The sequence below is a fragment of the Eleutherodactylus coqui genome, chromosome 3 (assembly GCF_035609145.1).
Source record: "Eleutherodactylus coqui strain aEleCoq1 chromosome 3, aEleCoq1.hap1, whole genome shotgun sequence".
Lineage (NCBI taxonomy): Eukaryota > Metazoa > Chordata > Amphibia > Anura > Eleutherodactylidae > Eleutherodactylus > Eleutherodactylus coqui.
In genome coordinates this window covers 162,724,484-162,743,814 of record NC_089839.1, presented here as the reverse complement: position 1 = coordinate 162,743,814, position 19,331 = coordinate 162,724,484, and the positions used below count along the sequence as shown (strand labels likewise).

The following is a 19,331-nucleotide window of genomic DNA, read 5'->3' as shown; positions in this document are numbered from 1 at the left end:
ACCTTTAAAAATCAGACGCACCCAGCTACGGTTTACTGCTGGCTTCGCCATTTGCTTTCCTTAATTGGGAAAAAAAATACCTGCTCTGCCACAGTTAATAACTCTGCTACCCTCACGTTCTGTGACACATTAGCAGGAAAACAGCACAGTTATTAAACTTAGATTATACATTCACTAGAGGCAGTGGGGCCTTTCGTTTTCAAAAAAGGGAAAAAATTATATTTGGCCTGCAGTCTTGCGCCAATTTATTAGCGGCCTGTGAAATCAAATCACTGGTAATACAGCATGCTGAGGGGTAGGGGTAGGCCTAGAGGACGTGGACGCGGCCGAGGACTCGGAGGGCCAAGTCAGGGTGTGGGCACAGGCCGAGCTCCTGATCCAGGTGTGTCGCAGCCGACTGCTGCGCGATTAGGAGAGAGGCACGTTTCTGGCGTCCCCACATTCATCGCCCAATTAATGGGTCCACGCGGGAGACGGTTATTAGAAAATGAGCAGTGTGAGCAGGTCCTGTCCTGGATGGCAGAAAGTGCTTCGAGCAACCTATCGTCAACCCGCAGTTCTGCGCCGTCCACTGCTGCAAATCCGAATCCTCTGTCTGCTGCTCCTCCTTCCTCCCAGCCTCCTCACTCCACTACAATGACACCTGCTCAGGAGCGGGAACACTCTCAGGAACTGTTCTCGGGCCCCTGCTTAGATTGGGCAGCAGCGGTTCCTCTCCCACCAGAGGAGTTTATCGTCACTGATGCCCAACCATTCGAAAGTTCCCGGGGTCCGGGGGAAGAGGCTGGGGACTTCCGCCAACTGTCTCAACAACTTTCTGTGGGTGAGGAGGACGATGACGATCAGACACAGTTGTCTTGCAGTGAGGTAGTAGTAAGGGCAGTAAGTCCGAGGGAGCAGCGCACAGAGGATTCGGAGGAAGAGCAGCAGGACGATGAGGTGACTGACCCCACCTGGTGTGCAACGCTTACTCAGGAGGACAGGTCTTCAGAGGGGGAGTCAAGGGCATCAGCAGGGCAGGTTGCAAGAGGCAGTGCGGTGGCCAGGGGTAGAGGCAGGGCCAGACCGAATAATCCACCAAGTGTTTCCCAAAGCGCCCCCTCGCGCCATGCCACCCTGCAGAGGCCGAGGTGCTCAAAGGTCTGGCAGTTTTTCACAGAGACGCCTGACGACCGACGAACAGTGGTGTGCAACCTTTGTCGCGCAAAGCTCAGCCGGGGAGCCAACACCAACAGCCTCACCACCACCACCATGCGCAGACATATGATGGCCAAGCACCCCACAAGGTGGGACGAAGGCCGTTCAGCGCCTCCGGTTTGCACCCCTGCCTCTCCCCCTGTGCCCCAACCTGCCACTGAGATGCAACCCCCCTCTCAGGACACAGGCACTACCGTCTCCTGGCCTGCACCCACACCCTCACCTCCGCTGTCCTCGGCCCCATCCAGCAGTGTAGTTCAGCGCACCGTCCAGCCGTCGCTTGCGCAACTGTTGGAGCGCAAGCGCAAGTACGCCGCCACGCACCCGCACGCTCAAACGTTAACCGTCCGCATAGCAAAATTCATCAGCCTTGAGATGCTGCCGTATAGGGTTGTGGAAACGGAGTCCTTCAAAAGTATCATGGAGGCGGCGGCCCCGCGCTACTCAGTTCCCAGTCGCCACTACTTTTCCCGATGTGCCGTCCCAGCCCTGCACGACCACGTCTCCCGCAACATTGTACGCGCCCTCACCAACGCGCTTACTGCCACGGTCCACTTAACTACGGACACCTGGACAAGCACAGGCGGGCAGGGCCACTACATCTCCCTGACGGCACATTGGGTAAATTTAGTGGAGGCTGGGACAGAGTCAGAGCCCGGGACCGCTCACGTCCTACCCACCCCCAGAATTGGGGCCCCAGCTCGGTGGTGGTATCTGCGGAGGTGTATGCTTCCTCCACTAAAGCACCCTCCTCCTCCTCCTCCTCTGTCTCGCAATCAAGATGTGTTAGCAGCAGCATGTCGCCAGCAGTCGGTGTCGCGCGGTGTGGCAGCACAGCGGTGGGCAAGCGTCAGCAGGCCGTGCTGAAACTACTCAGCTTAGACGATAAGAGGCACACGGCCCACGAACTGCTGCAGGGTCTGACACAGCAGACCGACCGCTGGCTTGCGCCGCTGAGCCTCCAACCGGGCATGGTCGTTTGTGACAACGGCCGTAACCTGGTGGCGGCTCTGCAGCTCGGCAGCCTCACGCACGTGCCATGCCTGGCCCACGTCTTTAATTTGGTGGTTCAGCGCTTTCTGAAAAGCTACCCACGCTTGTCAGACCTGCTCGTAAAGGCGCGCCGGCTCTGCGCACATTTCCGCAAGTCCCATACGGACGCTGCCACCCTGCGCACCCTGCAACATCACTTTAAGCTGCCAGTGCACCGACTGCTGTGCGACGTTCCCACACGGTGGAACTCTACGCTCCACATGTTGGCCAGGCTCTATGAACAGCGTAGAGCTATAGTCGAATACCAACTCCAACATGGGCGGCGCAGTGGGAGTCAGCCTCCTCAATTCCTTTCAGAAGAGTGGGCCTGGTTGGCAGACATCTGCCATGTCCCTGGTAATTTTGAGGAGTCTACCCAGGTGGTGAGCGGCGATGCTACAATCATTTCCAACAATATATAGATACCCGCAGCACTACAACAAACCCTTATCCAAGGGGAGGCTCTCCCTGCACAGCCGTTAATCAGGAGACGGATCCAGATCATCCAAAGTCTCAGAATATATCCAAAAGAAAGCAGCAGGAGCATCCAGGTGCAGTAAAACAGGTATTATTCATTGACAAAGGCTGTTTGTAACGGCCGAAACGTTGCATTATTACTGAGGATGGAATAAAGGAATAATACCTGTTTTACTGCACCTGGATGCTCCTGCTGCTTTCTTTTGGATATATTCTGATGCTACAATCATTAGCGTCACCATTCCTCTGCTATGCATCTTGAGAAATTCCCTGCAAACCATAAAGGCAGCTGCTTTGCGCTCGGAAACGGGGGCGGGGGAAGACAGTATGCCGCTGGATAGTCAGGGCACCCTCCTGTCTATTTCTCAGCGCGTACAGGAGGAGGAGGAGGAGCATGAGGAGGATGAGGAGGAGGGGGAAGAGACAGCTTGGCCCGCTGCTGACGGTACAGCGGCTGATTGCCTGTCATCCTTTCAGCGTGTATGGCCTGAGGAGGAGAAGGAGGAGGAGGATCCTGAAAGTGATCTTCCTAGTGAAGACAGCCATGTGTTGCGTACAGGTACCCTGGCACACATGGCTGACTTCATGTTAGGATGCCTTTCTCGTGACCCTCGCGTTGCACGCATTCTGGCCACGACGGATTACTGGGTGTACACACTGCTCAATCCACGGTATAAGGAGAACCTTCCCAGTCTCATTCCCGAAGAGGAAAGGGGTTCGAGAGTGTTGCTATACCACAGGACCCTTGCGGACAAGCTGATGGTAAAATTCCCAGCCGACAGCGCTAGTGGCAGAAGGCGCAGTACCGAAGGCAAGGTAGCAGGGGATGTGCGTAGATCGAGCAGCATGTACATCCCAGGCAGTGCAACAGTCTTTAAGGGCCTGGCCAGCTTTATGGCTCCCCAGCAAGACTGTGTCACCGCTCCCCAGTCACGGCTGAGTCGGCGGGAGCACTGTAAAAGGATGGTGAGGGAGTACGTAGCGGATCGCACGACCATCCTCGGTGACGCCTCTGCCCCCTACAACTACTGGGTGTCGAAGCTGGACACGTGGCCTGAACTAGCGCTGTATGCCCTGGAGGTGCTTGCTTGTCCTGCGGCTAGCGTCTTGTCGGAGAGGGTGTTTAGTGCGGCTGGGGGAATCATCACAGATAAGCGTAGCCGCTTGTCAACCGACAGTGCCGACAGGCTAACACTCATCAAGATGAACAAAGGCTGGATTTCCCCAGACTTCTGTTCTCCACCAGCGGACAGCAGCGATACGTAAGCAATACGTAGGCTGCACCCGCGGATGGAAGCTACGTTCTCTCTCACCATCCAAAATGGGGACATTTCTGCTTCATCAATCTGTGTCTAATATTCCTCCTCCTCCTGCTCCTCCTCCTGAAACCTCACGTAATCACGCTGAACGGGCAATTTTTCTTAGGGCCACAAGGCTCACTCAAATAATTTTTCTGAACAATTTTTATAAGTTTCAATGCGCTTAAAAGCGTTGGAACTTTAACTTGAACCAATTTTTCGTTACACTGGGCTGCCTCCAGGCCTAGTTACCACTTAAGCCACATTAACCAAAGCGATTCACCTTCCATCTTGGTTGGGCATGGCCAATTTTTACTGAGGTACATTAGTACTGTTGGTACACCAAATTTTTGGGGCCCTCACCTACAGTGTAATCATAGCAATTTGTATGTTCTTCGCCTGCACTCATGGTACAGAAAGGTGTGTGGGGTTGGCCTACACTTTAGCTACATAAATGTAACTTGGGCCTTGGCTATACTAAGGCTACTGAAATGGAACTAAGACTGCGCTCCCGCTATACTGCTGCTTCGGAATTGTTACTGGGGCCTCTCTTGAGTGCTACTATTGCTGACATGGAACGAAGACTGCGCTCCCGCTATACTGCTGCTTCGGAATTGTTACTGGGGCCTGTCTTGAGTGCTACTATTGCTGACATGGAACGAAGACTGCGCTCCTCCTATAATGCTGCTAGTGATATGTTAGTGGGGCCTGTCCTAATGCTACGGCTGAAATGTTACGAATTCTGGGCTCTGCCTATACCGCTGCTAATGGTATGTCTCTGGGGTGTGGAAACAGAGGCTTCCCAAAGACATGATGGCGGCGAGGCCATTTCCCACCAACGAGGTTACTGTAAAGGTGCATATAACCACGGACACGTGGAGAGGACACGTAGTGCCTCAAAAACATCCCCCTCCTCCTCCAACAGGGAAAACATTCTTGGCAAATGTCTTTGCATTGGTTCGTCTGGTGGCAGTCCAAGAATTTCACCTTTACCGACACAACAAGAGAGCCCCCACACCATCCCCCCGCCACGGCCCACTTAATCCTGGCCGCATTCCGAAAACCAACAAAATACAACCGTGCTACTAGGTCCGCAGTCACCACCACATTACCACCAACGCGGTTACTGTTAAGGTGCATATTACCAGTCTGACTGGGGCATGCAGACACCTTGACAGAATGAATAGTGTGTGGCACATAGGTTCCCCATTGCTATGCCTATGTGTGCAGCTCCTGATGGCGGTGGCACAGGATTCTATTTCTCATTGCTTCTGTACAGCATTGTGGGCTATCGCCCCGCCCCTTTTAAAGAGGGCCGCTGCCTAGCCATGCCAACCCTCTGCAGTGTGTGCCTGCTGTTCCTCCTCATGGCAGACGCACTTCTAAATAGACATGAGTGTGGCGTGGCATGAAGGCAGCTGAAGGCTGCGCAGGGACACTTTGGTGTGCGCTGTGGGGGGGAGGGGGGGCGGTTGGTCAGCATGTAACCCAGGAGAAGTGGCAGCGGAGTGTCATCCAGGCAGTGATTGTGCTTTGTTGTAGCTAGTGTGGTGCTTAGCAAAGGTATGCCATGCTAATGAGGGCTTTTCAGAAGTAAAAGTTGTTGGGAGGGGGGGGGGCCCACTCTTGCCGGTATTGTGGCTTAATAGTGGGACCTGGGAACTTGAGATGCAGCCCAACATGTAGCCCCTCGCCTGCCCTATCCGTTTCTGTGTCATTCCCATCACTTTCTTGAATTGCCCAGATTTTCACACATGAAAACCTTAGCGAGCATCGGCGAAATACAAAAATGCTCTGGTCGCCCATTGACTTCAATGGGGTTCGTTGTTCGAAACGAACCCTCGAACATCGCGGGAAGTTCGTTCCGAATAACGAACACCCGAACATTTTGGTGTTCGCTCATCTCTATTCGTAACCTTTTAAAGGGGCTGCGCCAAGTTATAAAGTTATCCCCTAGTTACAGGAGAAAGGATAACTTTATAGTGGGGGTTTGAGAGCTGGGACTTGCACCAAGCTTCTGAACAGGGGTCCCATGTAGTGGAATGTTCATTTAAATCGATGACCGTTTTGGAAATTAAATGCCCAGCAAACTCCAATGTTTCTATTGAAATTAATGGAGTGGTGGTGCCAGTCCATTCATGCAGGGACCTTTGGGATCAGTGGGGGTCCCAACAGTCAGACCACCTGTGGATAGGGGATAATGTTATGATTTTGAATAGCCCCTTTTAAAAGGGTTATCTCACGGAAAAAAACACAGAATAGGTGATAAATGTATGACCACTGGGGTCCAACTGCTGGGATTCCCATGGATCACGAGAACAGCACATCCCGAGTCCTGGGAGTGACTGGCTTAACGGTGTGCATGTGTAACCACCATTACATTCACTTCTACAGGACTGTATATAGGCGATATAGTTTTTTCTAGGATACCCCTTTTAAAAAAGTTTTTTGACTTTTTTTTTTTTTATGTAGAAGAAAGCAGCTAAGTGTGTAAAGAAAACATGTATGACTTGTCTTTTAACCCTTTCCAATCCAATTTGTATCCTGGTTTTCCAAGGGGCTTACTCTTTTTCTGCCGTTGGCGCTATCTGCTGGCTAAAGCCAGTACTGCATGAGGTGACACGATGGATAGGCTCGTCACCGAGACAGAAAAGTTCCCTGAGGAACCAAAATAGAATCACCGAGGGAACCACTAAATAATAAATAAAATTTAACCTTTATTGATATAAATTTAAAAATATGTATACATAGGGCGTGATCAATCCTTAATAGGTATAGTGCCTGTCAAAACCGATCGGCACCGTCCATAAAATATGATGCCTAGGACAGGTAAGGTGTATTAATCTCCATTCACTTATATAATTATCACGGAAGGGATTTTCCACACTACCGATGCTCTCTAGGTGTGGATTCACCATGCACAAATATCCACTATTAGTCTGATGGTCTTATTTAGAACCACTATAGGATTACTCGTGGTACATATGAATAAAATGACCAATCCAAAATGTGATCAAGATGAGATAAACCGTATAATCACAGAGTGGTTGAGTACTGGATAAAGGCATTCATAGGGCACTTTGCGATTTTTACCTATCTCGGCTATATGCATAAACAGATGAATAATGATGCATATGCTCCAATAGAGATATTAGTGACCCTGTCGCTCTATCCCTATTTTGGTAAATATCCGTGACTATAGTATGGATGAAGAAATTCCTTATGGTGGAGTAGTGTTATGGATACGCGCATTAATGTAGTGCACGAAATCCTCCACTACAGATATAACTGCCTTGATAGCAGAAAAGTATATAACAATTGTCCCAGGCGTCAATCTATATAGTGTATACTGTTAGTTGCGATGTACTTCTAACAGTGTGTATACACCATGCTGCATAAGTGCTTATTCTTATTTCAATTTTATTGAACAAGCACCAAGTACCAACAACAGTGGTTACTGAGAGTAATGTTCAGAGCCAAGTAACTCTAACTGTTAGTGGATTATAGAATATCAAAGGAGGATCTAGTATGAAAGGCAGGACTGATAAAATAGTCCAGCAGTAGCCTAACACCTGATCCTCCACTAAGGCCCGTTTAAACGGCATACGTAGACCAGCATCAAAGGCAGAACTGGTGATGCAATTCAGAAATGCCTGATAGTTGGTTTACTAATAGCCAGTATCACTCACTTAGCACAGTAGTGAACTACCACAGGCAATTAGCCTATGAGGAGTCTTACTACTAATTGCTAAATCAAATAGAACCATCAATAAAACCATCTACGCGTTTCAACAGCTTAGTTTAACAAGCTGTATCATCAGGATGGTATAGTATTATGCAATCAAGATAAAGAGATTGCATACACAATTCAGCCATGTCCTGCACCAGTCATAGATATATAACTAAGTGCAACACAAGCTAAGTTTTGAGATGGTATACTAAGGTGCAATCAGATGGAACAATTGCATCTAAGATTCAGCTAAGTAAGGCATTAGTTTAACACAGCCCGTTAGGCTGTTCACCTCGCTACTTGCTCAACATCAGCTATGTCTATGGCACAGTCTGTCATATCTATGACTAATGCCTTACTTAGCTGAATCTTAGATGCAATTGTTCCATCTGATTGCACCTTAGTATACCATCTCAAAACTTAGCTTGTGTTGCACTTAGTTATATATCTATGACTGGTGCAGGACATGGCTGAATTGTGTATGCAATCTCTTTATCTTGATTGCATAATACTATACCATCCTGATGATACAGCTTGTTAAACTAAGCTGTTGAAACGCGTAGATGGTTTTATTGATGGTTCTATTTGATTTAGCAATTAGTAGTAAGACTCCTCATAGGCTAATTGCCTGTGGTAGTTCACTACTGTGCTAAGTGAGTGATACTGGCTATTAGTAAACCAACTATCAGGCATTTCTGAATTGCATCACCAGTTCTGCCTTTGATGCTGGTCTACGTATGCCGTTTAAACGGGCCTTAGTGGAGGATCAGGTGTTAGGCTACTGCTGGACTATTTTATCAGTCCTGCCTTTCATACTAGATCCTCCTTTGATATTCTATAATCCACTAACAGTTAGAGTTACTTGGCTCTGAACATTACTCTCAGTAACCACTGTTGTTGGTACTTGGTGCTTGTTCAATAAAATTGAAATAAGAATAAGCACTTATGCAGCATGGTGTATACACACTGTTAGAAGTACATCGCAACTAACAGTATACACTATATAGATTGACGCCTGGGACAATTGTTATATACTTTTCTGCTATCAAGGCAGTTATATCTGTAGTGGAGGATTTCGTGCACTACATTAATGCGCGTATCCATAACACTACTCCACCATAAGGAATTTCTTCATCCATACTATAGTCACGGATATTTACCAAAATAGGGATAGAGCGACAGGGTCACTAATATCTCTATTGGAGCATATGCATCATTATTCATCTGTTTATGCATATAGCCGAGATAGGTAAAAATCGCAAAGTGCCCTATGAATGCCTTTATCCAGTACTCAACCACTCTGTGATTATACGGTTTATCTCATCTTGATCACATTTTGGATTGGTCATTTTATTCATATGTACCACGAGTAATCCTATAGTGGTTCTAAATAAGACCATCAGACTAATAGTGGATATTTGTGCATGGTGAATCCACACCTAGAGAGCATCGGTAGTGTGGAAAATCCCTTCCGTGATAATTATATAAGTGAATGGAGATTAATACACCTTACCTGTCCTAGGCATCATATTTTATGGACGGTGCCGATCGGTTTTGACAGGCACTATACCTATTAAGGATTGATCACGCCCTATGTATACATATTTTTAAATTTATATCAATAAAGGTTAAATTTTATTTATTATTTAGTGGTTCCCTCGGTGATTCTACGATGGATAGGCTCCAACATCAGAGAGGCTGGCAATATACAGTAAGAGAACCCCGATGAATGTCTTCCAACATCGGAGCCGTACAGCCTTAAATCATAATGTCTTCAGAGGTCAGACAGTGGATTGGAAAGGGTTAAAAGTCCCATAGCTTCAGTGTCTCGGGTCTGCTCCTGGGAATACCTGCAGAGGTCATGTGCCATTAATCATTCACGTGTATACCTCCCAACTTTTGAACAACAAAAAGACTCAAGCATAAACTGTTCAGTTTTCTGTTTAGTCACGCCCCTTTTATGCTGAGCCACATCCTTTGTAGACCTTAATAATGCCATTCAATGACCCCCTCACAGTTATAGTGCCTCTCATTGATGCCCTCACAGTAAAAATTCCCCTTATGGCTTCCGTTTAGTAGTTATAATGCCCCTCCAGCCCCCATTGTTAAACACTGCCTGCTTTATAAACAAGTTTAAAATAAATATTAAAAAAAAGCATATACTCACCTCTGTTTCGCCTCTCGCTTCAGGCCTGTGCAGTTTGTGTACCACTTATCTCACACTGACTTCCTGGTTGAGCAGTCATGTGATCGCTATGGCCGTTGAGGCGGAAAACTGCCGCAGAGGTCATGTGACCGCTCTACACGGTGCACCCCCTGCCCTGTGCTTGAAACAGGGGTGAGCACAGGCAACGAGTTGGGAGTGTAGCCAGGGACTGGTGGTGGGGGTAGAGAGCCAGGGCATTCAGAGACTGAGACAGCGGTTGAAAACAAAGATTGTCTGGCCGGATCTGGGATGGTTGGGGAGTATGTTCACATGAGCAGCTGATCACTGACCTCATCAGTCACCTGCACTTTATGCACACATGACTACTGAGGCCAGTGATTGGCTGCAGCAGCCATATGCATGATTAACAGCATGTGACTGCTGCAAGAGCTTCCAGGACCAGACTGCTCAATGCTGAAGCTGTGGGACATTTAAAAGGCCATTCATGTTTGTCTTTTTCTTTTACACACTTAATTGTTCTTCGCTAAATTTTGAAAAAAGTTGGGGAACCTCTCTTTTAAAGACCTTTTTAGGATGACGTGAAATCTGTGCATGTTCCCATACTTTCTTCTGGGGCAGGTAAAATATCAGTGCAAATCACTAAGTGGTAAATCTATTTCGGCTTGATGTTTGTGTTGTCTCTCTTGGTGGAGTCCAGATCTATTAAGGATGCTGAATCTAATCTTCGTTTCTCATTTCTGTTTTTCAGAGCGGAACGATGAAAGAATCTGAGCAGAGCAAGATTTCAGCACAGCGACCTCCACCTCAAGGTTGTTTGCAGTACATTCTCGACTGTAATGGCGTTTCAGTAGGACCAAAACAAGTCCAGGCTGTGTGAGGGGTTGATGAAGAGGGGTTCTAGCCAAAAACATAAAAACAAAAAAAGGAAATCAAAAATATTGTGCAGTATTTGCCATGTTTCAGTGCTGACCTGGACTGTGTTTTTTTCTATGCAGTGTCACCTCCTTCTGTCTAGTCTCTCCCTCTGTCTTTGCCTGTGACGCTATCTTCTCTCTTCTCTGTTTGTGATTCAGAGCTGATGTTACCAGTATACCCAGAATTGTGCCTCTTTCAAGTCCAACCTGACTGTTTATTATTAGAACCGATTTCTTTTCTTTTTTTGTTTTTTTATGATGTATTGTGGGGGAATAACAGCTATCTCGAGTTTCAATCCTCGGACTTTACATCATTTATGTATGGGTGCGGGCGTGTGAACACGTAACCTGGAGATCACTTGATTACTTGCATGAAACATTTAGGAAGATCTATGAGTTGAGATCCCAGGTTTTATCTGAGTTGTTGAATTCCGGGCTACTTTCTTTTTTGTAATTTTTATAGATTTTTGTCGTCATTGTTAGCATGAGTAGACTTTAGTAAACATGAACTTTTAGTACCGTCTATTCTGTGACTCCATAAAATGGCATTCTCATGCGGAGGTGTGCGTTCAGTACTTTTTAGCATTCTTGTGTAAGTGTGGTTTGCACGCCATATGGATAGGCCACTAGTGCAATATTTGTGATAGTGTGATTATGTTTCATTGTAGTTCACCTATTCTGTCCTGGCTTTTGTGGCTTTAATAAGAGCACAGAGCAAGTGATTGAGAAACCGAACTTATATTTATGGAATTGTGACTTCTGCCGATCACTTTCCTTCTCTACTTCCAGTACTTGCTTACTTCTTATACCTTGTTCTTGTCGTCAGATGTAAATATTACAGAGAAGCTCGGAGAGTAATTTTGGCTTCTCGTTATATACATGTATCTCTTAATAGCCATAATGTGTGATGTGACTCTCACATTGATTTATAGCTTAGCACTACCCAAAGAGGCAATAGGCAATCATGCTGTGCTTAAGGGTTTTTATGGGTACAACAGTTATTGCCTTCATTTTTACGTTGATCCAAAGATCATAGTCTGTTATATTGGGTCAGCTAGAACTATGGGCAGATATAGAACCCCCTACAGTGAGATGTGGGAGGAATTGTACAATTTACAGAGTAGATAAGATGTTGATATATTTATACTTTATATCAGTGAACCCATCGTAGTCTTAATTAGAAATACAAGGTGTAATTCTGAGCTTTATGCTGTTGGTATGGATGGTCCTTCACCAGCTTTAGTTTGGCGCAATAGAGACATCACAATGCTTGCTATTGGTTTAATTGTGTTGTGGTTGAAATCCATATGAATGTGAGAGTCACCATTGTTACAAAATATCTACAGAAACCGAAGGACCTGTTCTTACTGGCAGGGGTGCTTTTATAAGGCTCATGACACCATGTCTTAGGATCATTGATTAGAAGACTAACCCACCGGTTGGCTGGTTGTGTTTGAGCAGTCACCAGTGTGGCATACTGGCTTTCGCTAATTCTCTAGTTCTGCCATTTTTTAAAGGGGTTGTATGAGATTTGAAAAACATGGCTGCCTCTTTTTTTTTTTCTTTTATCAGAAACCGTGCCACCCTTATCCATTAAAGAGTTAGAACACAAGTCCAGTGTGGCATCAGATGGATAATGATATATATATATATATCGAATAGTGTAGGACATCTGGACCCACCAAGTGTGTGGCATCTATTGATAACACATTATAACCAATAAAGCTCCCAATTCCAGACCACAGGTTACACATAGCCCAAGTAGAGTATATAATTTTATCCTTGTGGTCAGCAATCCGCCACCTCCAAAACAACCAAGAAACCATCTGACCAACCAAGGAACTATCACACAAGCCAAGGAGGAAAGTAACATGATAAGCGCTAAGTAATCAATTCACAGGTGTCAAGAGGCCTACCAAAGATTGTTGAACTGTATGCTGCTGAGGAACAAATTATAGGTGTTCCTGAAACACATTGAACATGAAAATTTATAAGACATGGAGGTCTACACTTTTGAGGTCTTCCTCTCCCCCTGCATATGAGTCCATCTCATTTTTTTTGTGCTAACTATGTGTTAAATGGGAGTTACGAGTTGTCTTAGCGCCTATCCAGTTTCTTACACCCTTGCCCATGTGTGGTATTGCATCTCGGCTGCCTTCTGGCAAAATGCACTATCCATTGTGATAAATCTAGAACATGGATTGCCATCCCAGCTCCAGCCCATGTACAGGTGCTGAGCAGCCATGTTTTTTTACAACCCTCTTAAGGCTTGGCATGTGTTTTATTATTATTTTAATGATTAAGTTGAACTTTTGTGAATCGGAACCTATTTGTCATACTGACTTCACTAACTGTGTCACAACTGTCGTGTTAATCATTTACCCCTTTCCCTTGCCTTGTCTTTTCCACACACCAACCTGTGTCCTTTACCTTTTTATCATGTGTATGTTTGCTTTCTACTGCCCCAGTAAAAAGCCCATATGTCCAGAACAGCATTACCCAAGGGCTGATATCACTGAACGTCAGTAGACATCATTTACCATGACAGACTATTAAGCCCATTGCACTTTTAACGAGCGTGGAAGTGTTCACTGCCAAATACAAGGGAGATGGAGAAGTGACAATAGGGGCTTGAGGAATACAATTGTTAGCGCTCATTGTACAGCAAAGATCATCTTTTGTCATTTTGTGTCCAAAGTGCAGCTAAAATAGTGATTGTAGACTCACAACAGCCTTACTGGCTTCCAGTTTAGAACGTCACCTCTACTGGTCATCTTACAGTAGAGACATCCGTATAATGGTTCCGGCTGGTGCATGCAGTTCCATGATGGTCCCACCGCTTGAGTCTCATGTCATTCTGTACACAGTGTGGCAGCAGGAAGGGGGCTAAGCCAATAAGGGGTTAATTCTGTTTCTGTGATTACATGAAGATGTTAAATGCCGCTAGTAACATTTGAGATTACTATATATTTTTGGCATGTAAGCATGTTTCAGTGCAATGTTGTGGGAAACGGGTCAGTTGTCTTAAAATGTAGATTTCATGTATTTGTTCTTTTTTTAACGTTTTCTGTTCCTGTTTGTTAGACTTTTTTTTTTCTTTTTTTTTTGTACAAAGCCAGTTATGTGGCACAGAGTACATGATGGATGTTTGACTGCAGTGATTTATGTGAAATATCTTGTACAGCTTAATGTGCAATAAAGGAAATAATATCTGCCTTCAGTGTATGGTTTTTGGGTCTAAACATTCAAATTATCATTCAAAGCAAAATAGAATATCCATTGCCATAAATCTAGGACAATAACAGATTTATGATCAGATTTATGCTTTCCTGTAATTATGGTACAATATTTCTACATTATTGTATATACTGCTATAGAAGAATATCTCGGCAATATGGCGCTGTAGAGGCGGACAATCCAAAGCACAGGGTCTCTGGTGGCTCATGCATGAGGTGTAATAGTCAGTTCCCTTGTCTTGTAAACATGTGGATGGGAAATTGATATCAAAACAGATCTCATTGTTTTCAATGGGAATCATTTTGAACCACAAGGTATCAAAAAGGTCATTTTATGTTGATAAACATTCCACACAATGGCGAGCTGGAGCTGTGGCCATCATTGGCTGTCCATATGGGACCGATCAGGGCCAGCATTTCCATCTGACCAGGCTGTCCTTATTGACAAAGGGAACTGATTCCTTGCCTAGAAAGGTGTGAATAAAGTTCAAGATTTATTGATCTCAGGCCCTGAATATCTTCTCTATTTAGGCTACAGCTAGTTGGTTACTTTTGCCATGAATGGTACGTAATACGATTGGGTGAATGCGACCAGGTGATGCGCGATCTGGAGGGTCACAACGAAGTTCATCTTTTAATTAATAATCTGCTCTCTAGACTTTTTGAAAGTACCAAAAATGTGATGACAAACATAAAATGGGTGAAAAAAATGACTTCACACATAACTGAACGTACAATTTAAAATACATCACCGATATGGAGCTTCGCGCTAGCGTATGTATCGGTTATGTTCAAGAAGGTTTTACAATCAGCAGAATACGCTTGCTGTAAAAACTAATGACCACACACTTTATGTAACTAGTGGTTGTTCTGTGATGGCACTAATGCATCACTAGAATCACTATTTCCTATTACACAATGTGTGCAATAATCAATCGGCATTAGACTTTTAAGATAATCAAGGGATGGTCGCAAAGGCAATTATAATAGTCACTTACTATATGTCGACTGGATTCTCTGTCCAGCTGCTTCAACTTGCCGGACTCCGGCAATCGCCACTTCCATTGACCGGCTCAGCTTGGTCATTCAATATTAACAGACATTTGCGCACTTAACACAACAATGTCTCATGAGTAGCGCATGCACTATAGATACTGTAAACTTTGAACCACTGTGCTTTGTAGTTCTAATATCACCTGTATATTCGGAGGAAACATATATTCACAACAATGCAATCCCTGTCAAGAGTAGAAAGTCTGTAGTGATCAGTACTACATTTAGGATGTTTGTCATATATAATCCTCCAATGGTTTGCGATATGATGACATATGGAATCAAACTTTCACAGACGCGTTTCAGAGTCTCCTTAAACTTCTTTCTCAGTAATAATTTCGAAAGCCAAAATAATTTCTAAATCATTTGCTATCAAAGAAGTCATCTAAGGAAACTCTAAAACGTGTCTAGCTGTTATAACGTTGAAAGTTGGATGTAATTTGCCATCATGTCACAAACCCTTGGGGGATTCCAAATGATGTATACATCTTAAATGCCATAGTGATCATTATTTGCTTTCTGTTCTCTTGACTCACTGTTGTGAACATATGCTTCATCTGGATATACAGCCGATATCAGAACTGCAAAATACAATGGATCAAAGTTTATCTATAGCACATGTGCCACTCATGAGACATCGACGGACTAAGTCCAGAGATGTTGGTCTTAATTATTGAATCACTGAGCCGAGCAGGTCAACCGAGGTGGTGAGTGCTGTAGTCTGGGAAGTTGAAGCAGCCTTAATCAGTTAACTTATTTAAAGGGGTTCTGTCATTAAAAATAAAATTCCATACTCACCTATTCCTCACTAGGCAGTGTACTTGGAAGATGATCAGTGGGGAGAAGATGAGCTGTCTCCTGCAGTCTCGAGGGGGTCACCTCACCTCCAGCTGGCTGATTCTTCTGCTTCCTGTAACAAAGCGTCCATTCACAGGCATTCTCCTTCCTGCCTGGCAATATACGCTATGTCACTAGTGACGCAGCTTTCACAGCCTAGCAGGGAGGGCCAAGCTATTGCAGAGACTGCGCTGTCTCTGCAATAGATCAGCATTCCTTCTTAGCCAGTGAACGTTACAGCATAGTAACACAGCGTACATTGCTGGGCAGGAAGAAGAATGCGAGAAATGCACGCTTCATAACAAGAAAAGAAGTATCCTACTGGCTGGAGGTGAGGTGACCTGGAGGAATGGAGAAGATCAGCGAGGAAATGATGTAGTAAGGAGTCAGCCTGGGGAGGAATAGGTGAGTATAGAATTTTTTTTTTTTTAGAATTACAAAACCCCTTTAACGGCACTGGAGATTTATGTCTGGACTAAGAATCCAGTGCTCCCATTCGTTATAACAACGCAAAGAAAAATAGAATGATTTATAAAAAGTATAGGTTTGATTCATTTTTGCACAGGCTAAGAGGGCGATTCTAGTGATGAACAAGTACCATATCTGATTACCCTCTAGTTACATAAAAGGTGGCAGTTGATGGGTGGACGTTGGTTTTTATAGTACATTGTGCGCTGGTTATAAAACTTTTTGAATATAACTGATATATAAGTCAGTGATATAGTTTGTTAAATGTTCAGTTAAGTGTTGTATCTATTTTTAGTTTTTCACATCTATTTCATATTTATCATTCAGTTTTTGGTACTTTCAAGAAGTCTAGATAGTCAATTATATTTGTTATAAGTTGGGAGTCTGTGGATACCAGATTTCACAGAGCAATCGACTTCTTGACCATATTGCCATTTTGGTGAGATGCCAAGGTAACTTTTTGCAACGGCCTAACAACCAGTAATTCCATAGAAATGAAAGCATCTCTTATGATCTTCATATTCAGTTGAATTGCAATTGGCCAATATGATGTGGAATTTTAAGGCTACCCATACAGAATCTATATTTGCTAAATGCTTTATTATTGGCCAACAGATAAAATCTGTGTTTTTTTTCTTAAAGTTGTAAGTATACCTATAAAGTTAGATTTTAGAGACATAGAGAATCTGATCAACATAGGGTAAAACCTCCAAGGGGGTCACACAGTGCCAGAAAGACATTACATTGTCAGCAGATCCTACCATATACATTGGGATCTACTGACAACAAGTATCTGTCATCTGGATGCTTTGTTTCCTCTGTAGTAAAAATATTGTAAATTGTATGTCATAACCCTGCTTATCTGAGGAGCATATTTGGGTTGAATGTTTTTTCCAACTTTTTGCAAAGCCATAAATAGAAATATGTTCATGCCATTCCTTAAATGCCATAACATTATGATTAGCCAAATTAAAACAAGTTCAACAAGTAGATCATTTGTTGTGTACAATGAACATGGGCAATTGTATTCCTCATCCTCCATGCATGCTTCAGACTCATTTTGTAGACTATCATTGGTCATGAATCTTTTTACAAAAAGACAAATATGTATTATCTACAGCACTGTGCAAATGTTTTAGGCAGGTGTAGAAAAATTGCTGCAAAGTACGAATCCTTTCAAAAATATGAGTGTTAATAGTTTATTTTGTCAATTAACAAAATGTAAAGTGAATGAACAAAAGAGAAATCAAACAATATTTGGTGTGACCGCCCTTTACCTTCAAAACCACATTAATTCTAGGTACCTTTACGCACAGTTTTTAAAGGAACTTGGCAGCGAAGTTGTGCAAGATATCTTACAGAGCTAACCACAAATCTTCTGGGATTACATGGTGACAGAAGGATTTGAGCAAGCCGACATCCACAGACAGACTGGGTGATGTGAAATCTGGGCTCTGTGGGGCCATATCATCACTTCCAGGACTCCTTGTTTTTCTTTACACTGATCATAATTCCTAATTATATTGGCTGTGTGTTTGGGGTGCTTGGCCTGCTGCTGAATACATTTGGAGTCCCTCTGACGCCGCCTTGAAGGTACTACATGATGGATAAGTATCTGCGTGTATTTCTCAGCATTGAGGACTCCATTAACCCTGATCAAATTCCTAACTCCATTTACTGAAATGCATCCAAAACTTGCAAGAAACCCCCACCATGCTTCACTGTTGGCTGCATACATTCATTATTATACTGCTCTCCTGGCCTTCGGTGAGCAAACTGCCATCTGTTGCTGCCAAATAGTTCACATTTTGACTCATCAGTGGAGAGCACCTGCTGACATTTTTCTGCCCCCCAGTTCCTATGTTTTTGTGCATAGTTGTGTCACTTGGCCTTGTTTCTGCGTTGAAGATACAGCTTTTTGGCCGCAATTGTTCCATGAAACCACTTGTGCCCAAACTTCTCTGAATAGTAAATGGATGAACTTGGGTCCCAATGGTTTCTGCCAATTCTGAGCTGACGGCAGTGCTGGACATCATCTGTTTTTTTTTAAAGGGGAAGTAAGCATGATGTGTCTTTCATCTGTTGCACTACGTTTCCTTGAGCAAACACTGCGCCTGCAGTCTTCAACATTGCCCATTTCTTTGTGCTTCTTAGAGTTTGAATAGCACATCTTGAAACCCCAGTCTGCTTTGAAATCTTTGTCTGGTAGAGGCTTTGTTGATGCAGTATAACTACCTTGTTGCTATGCTCCGTCTTATCATGGTGTATGACCTGTGACATGAAACGGTCTTCCACAACCTCACCTTTTGTATCAGAGTTTAATTGCTTCTCCCTCATTTCAAACCTCCTACACAGCTGTTTCAATTAGGCTGGGCTCACACAAGCGTGTTGGTATAGTGCAAAACCCGCACATGGAATACACTGTACCAATCTCCCATAGGCGGACATGTTGCTGCTTGTACGAAATACGTGCACAAGAAAAATTGCAGCATGTCCAATCTTGGATCATATTATGCTCACATACACGCCAAGACAAATACATGGTGATTGGTAGCAAGTATGCAATGTTAATATTAATGGCCAAATAAGATACAATTTTACTATGCATCAAAGTATACGTCTTTAGTTCTTCATGAAGTTATTCATTGGAGGTGGAATTTATATCATTGACTTGGGTGATATATTAACAACGTGTGGGTCTACAATCCAGTATTAGCACAAAGTACTTATCTGCCCACTCAATGTATCTTCTCAATGTAGTATTATTGCATCATCTTGCCTGGACATTTGTATAAACTTCTAAAAAGTTTCTGTTTGTACAATAGTCTCATTTTAAAGGCATACAAGAATATTTAACATATATAATTTGTCAGCCTTCTCTCTAAATTTGATCAAACTTATCTTTTTCTAGGATCTAGAGTG

General features: G+C 44.1%; 1 protein-coding gene across 1 annotated transcript in view; it reads left to right on the top strand.

The window, feature by feature from the left end:
- The window catches only part of SYN2 (synapsin II), a 342,823-nt gene that overhangs the window by 308,373 nt on the left and 15,119 nt on the right, over positions 1–19,331 (top strand). The window contains exon 11 of the mRNA XM_066596482.1: positions 10,650–10,710. Coding sequence (XP_066452579.1) covers positions 10,650–10,710 — 61 coding nt within the window. The remainder of the gene's footprint in view (positions 1–10,649; positions 10,711–19,331) is intronic.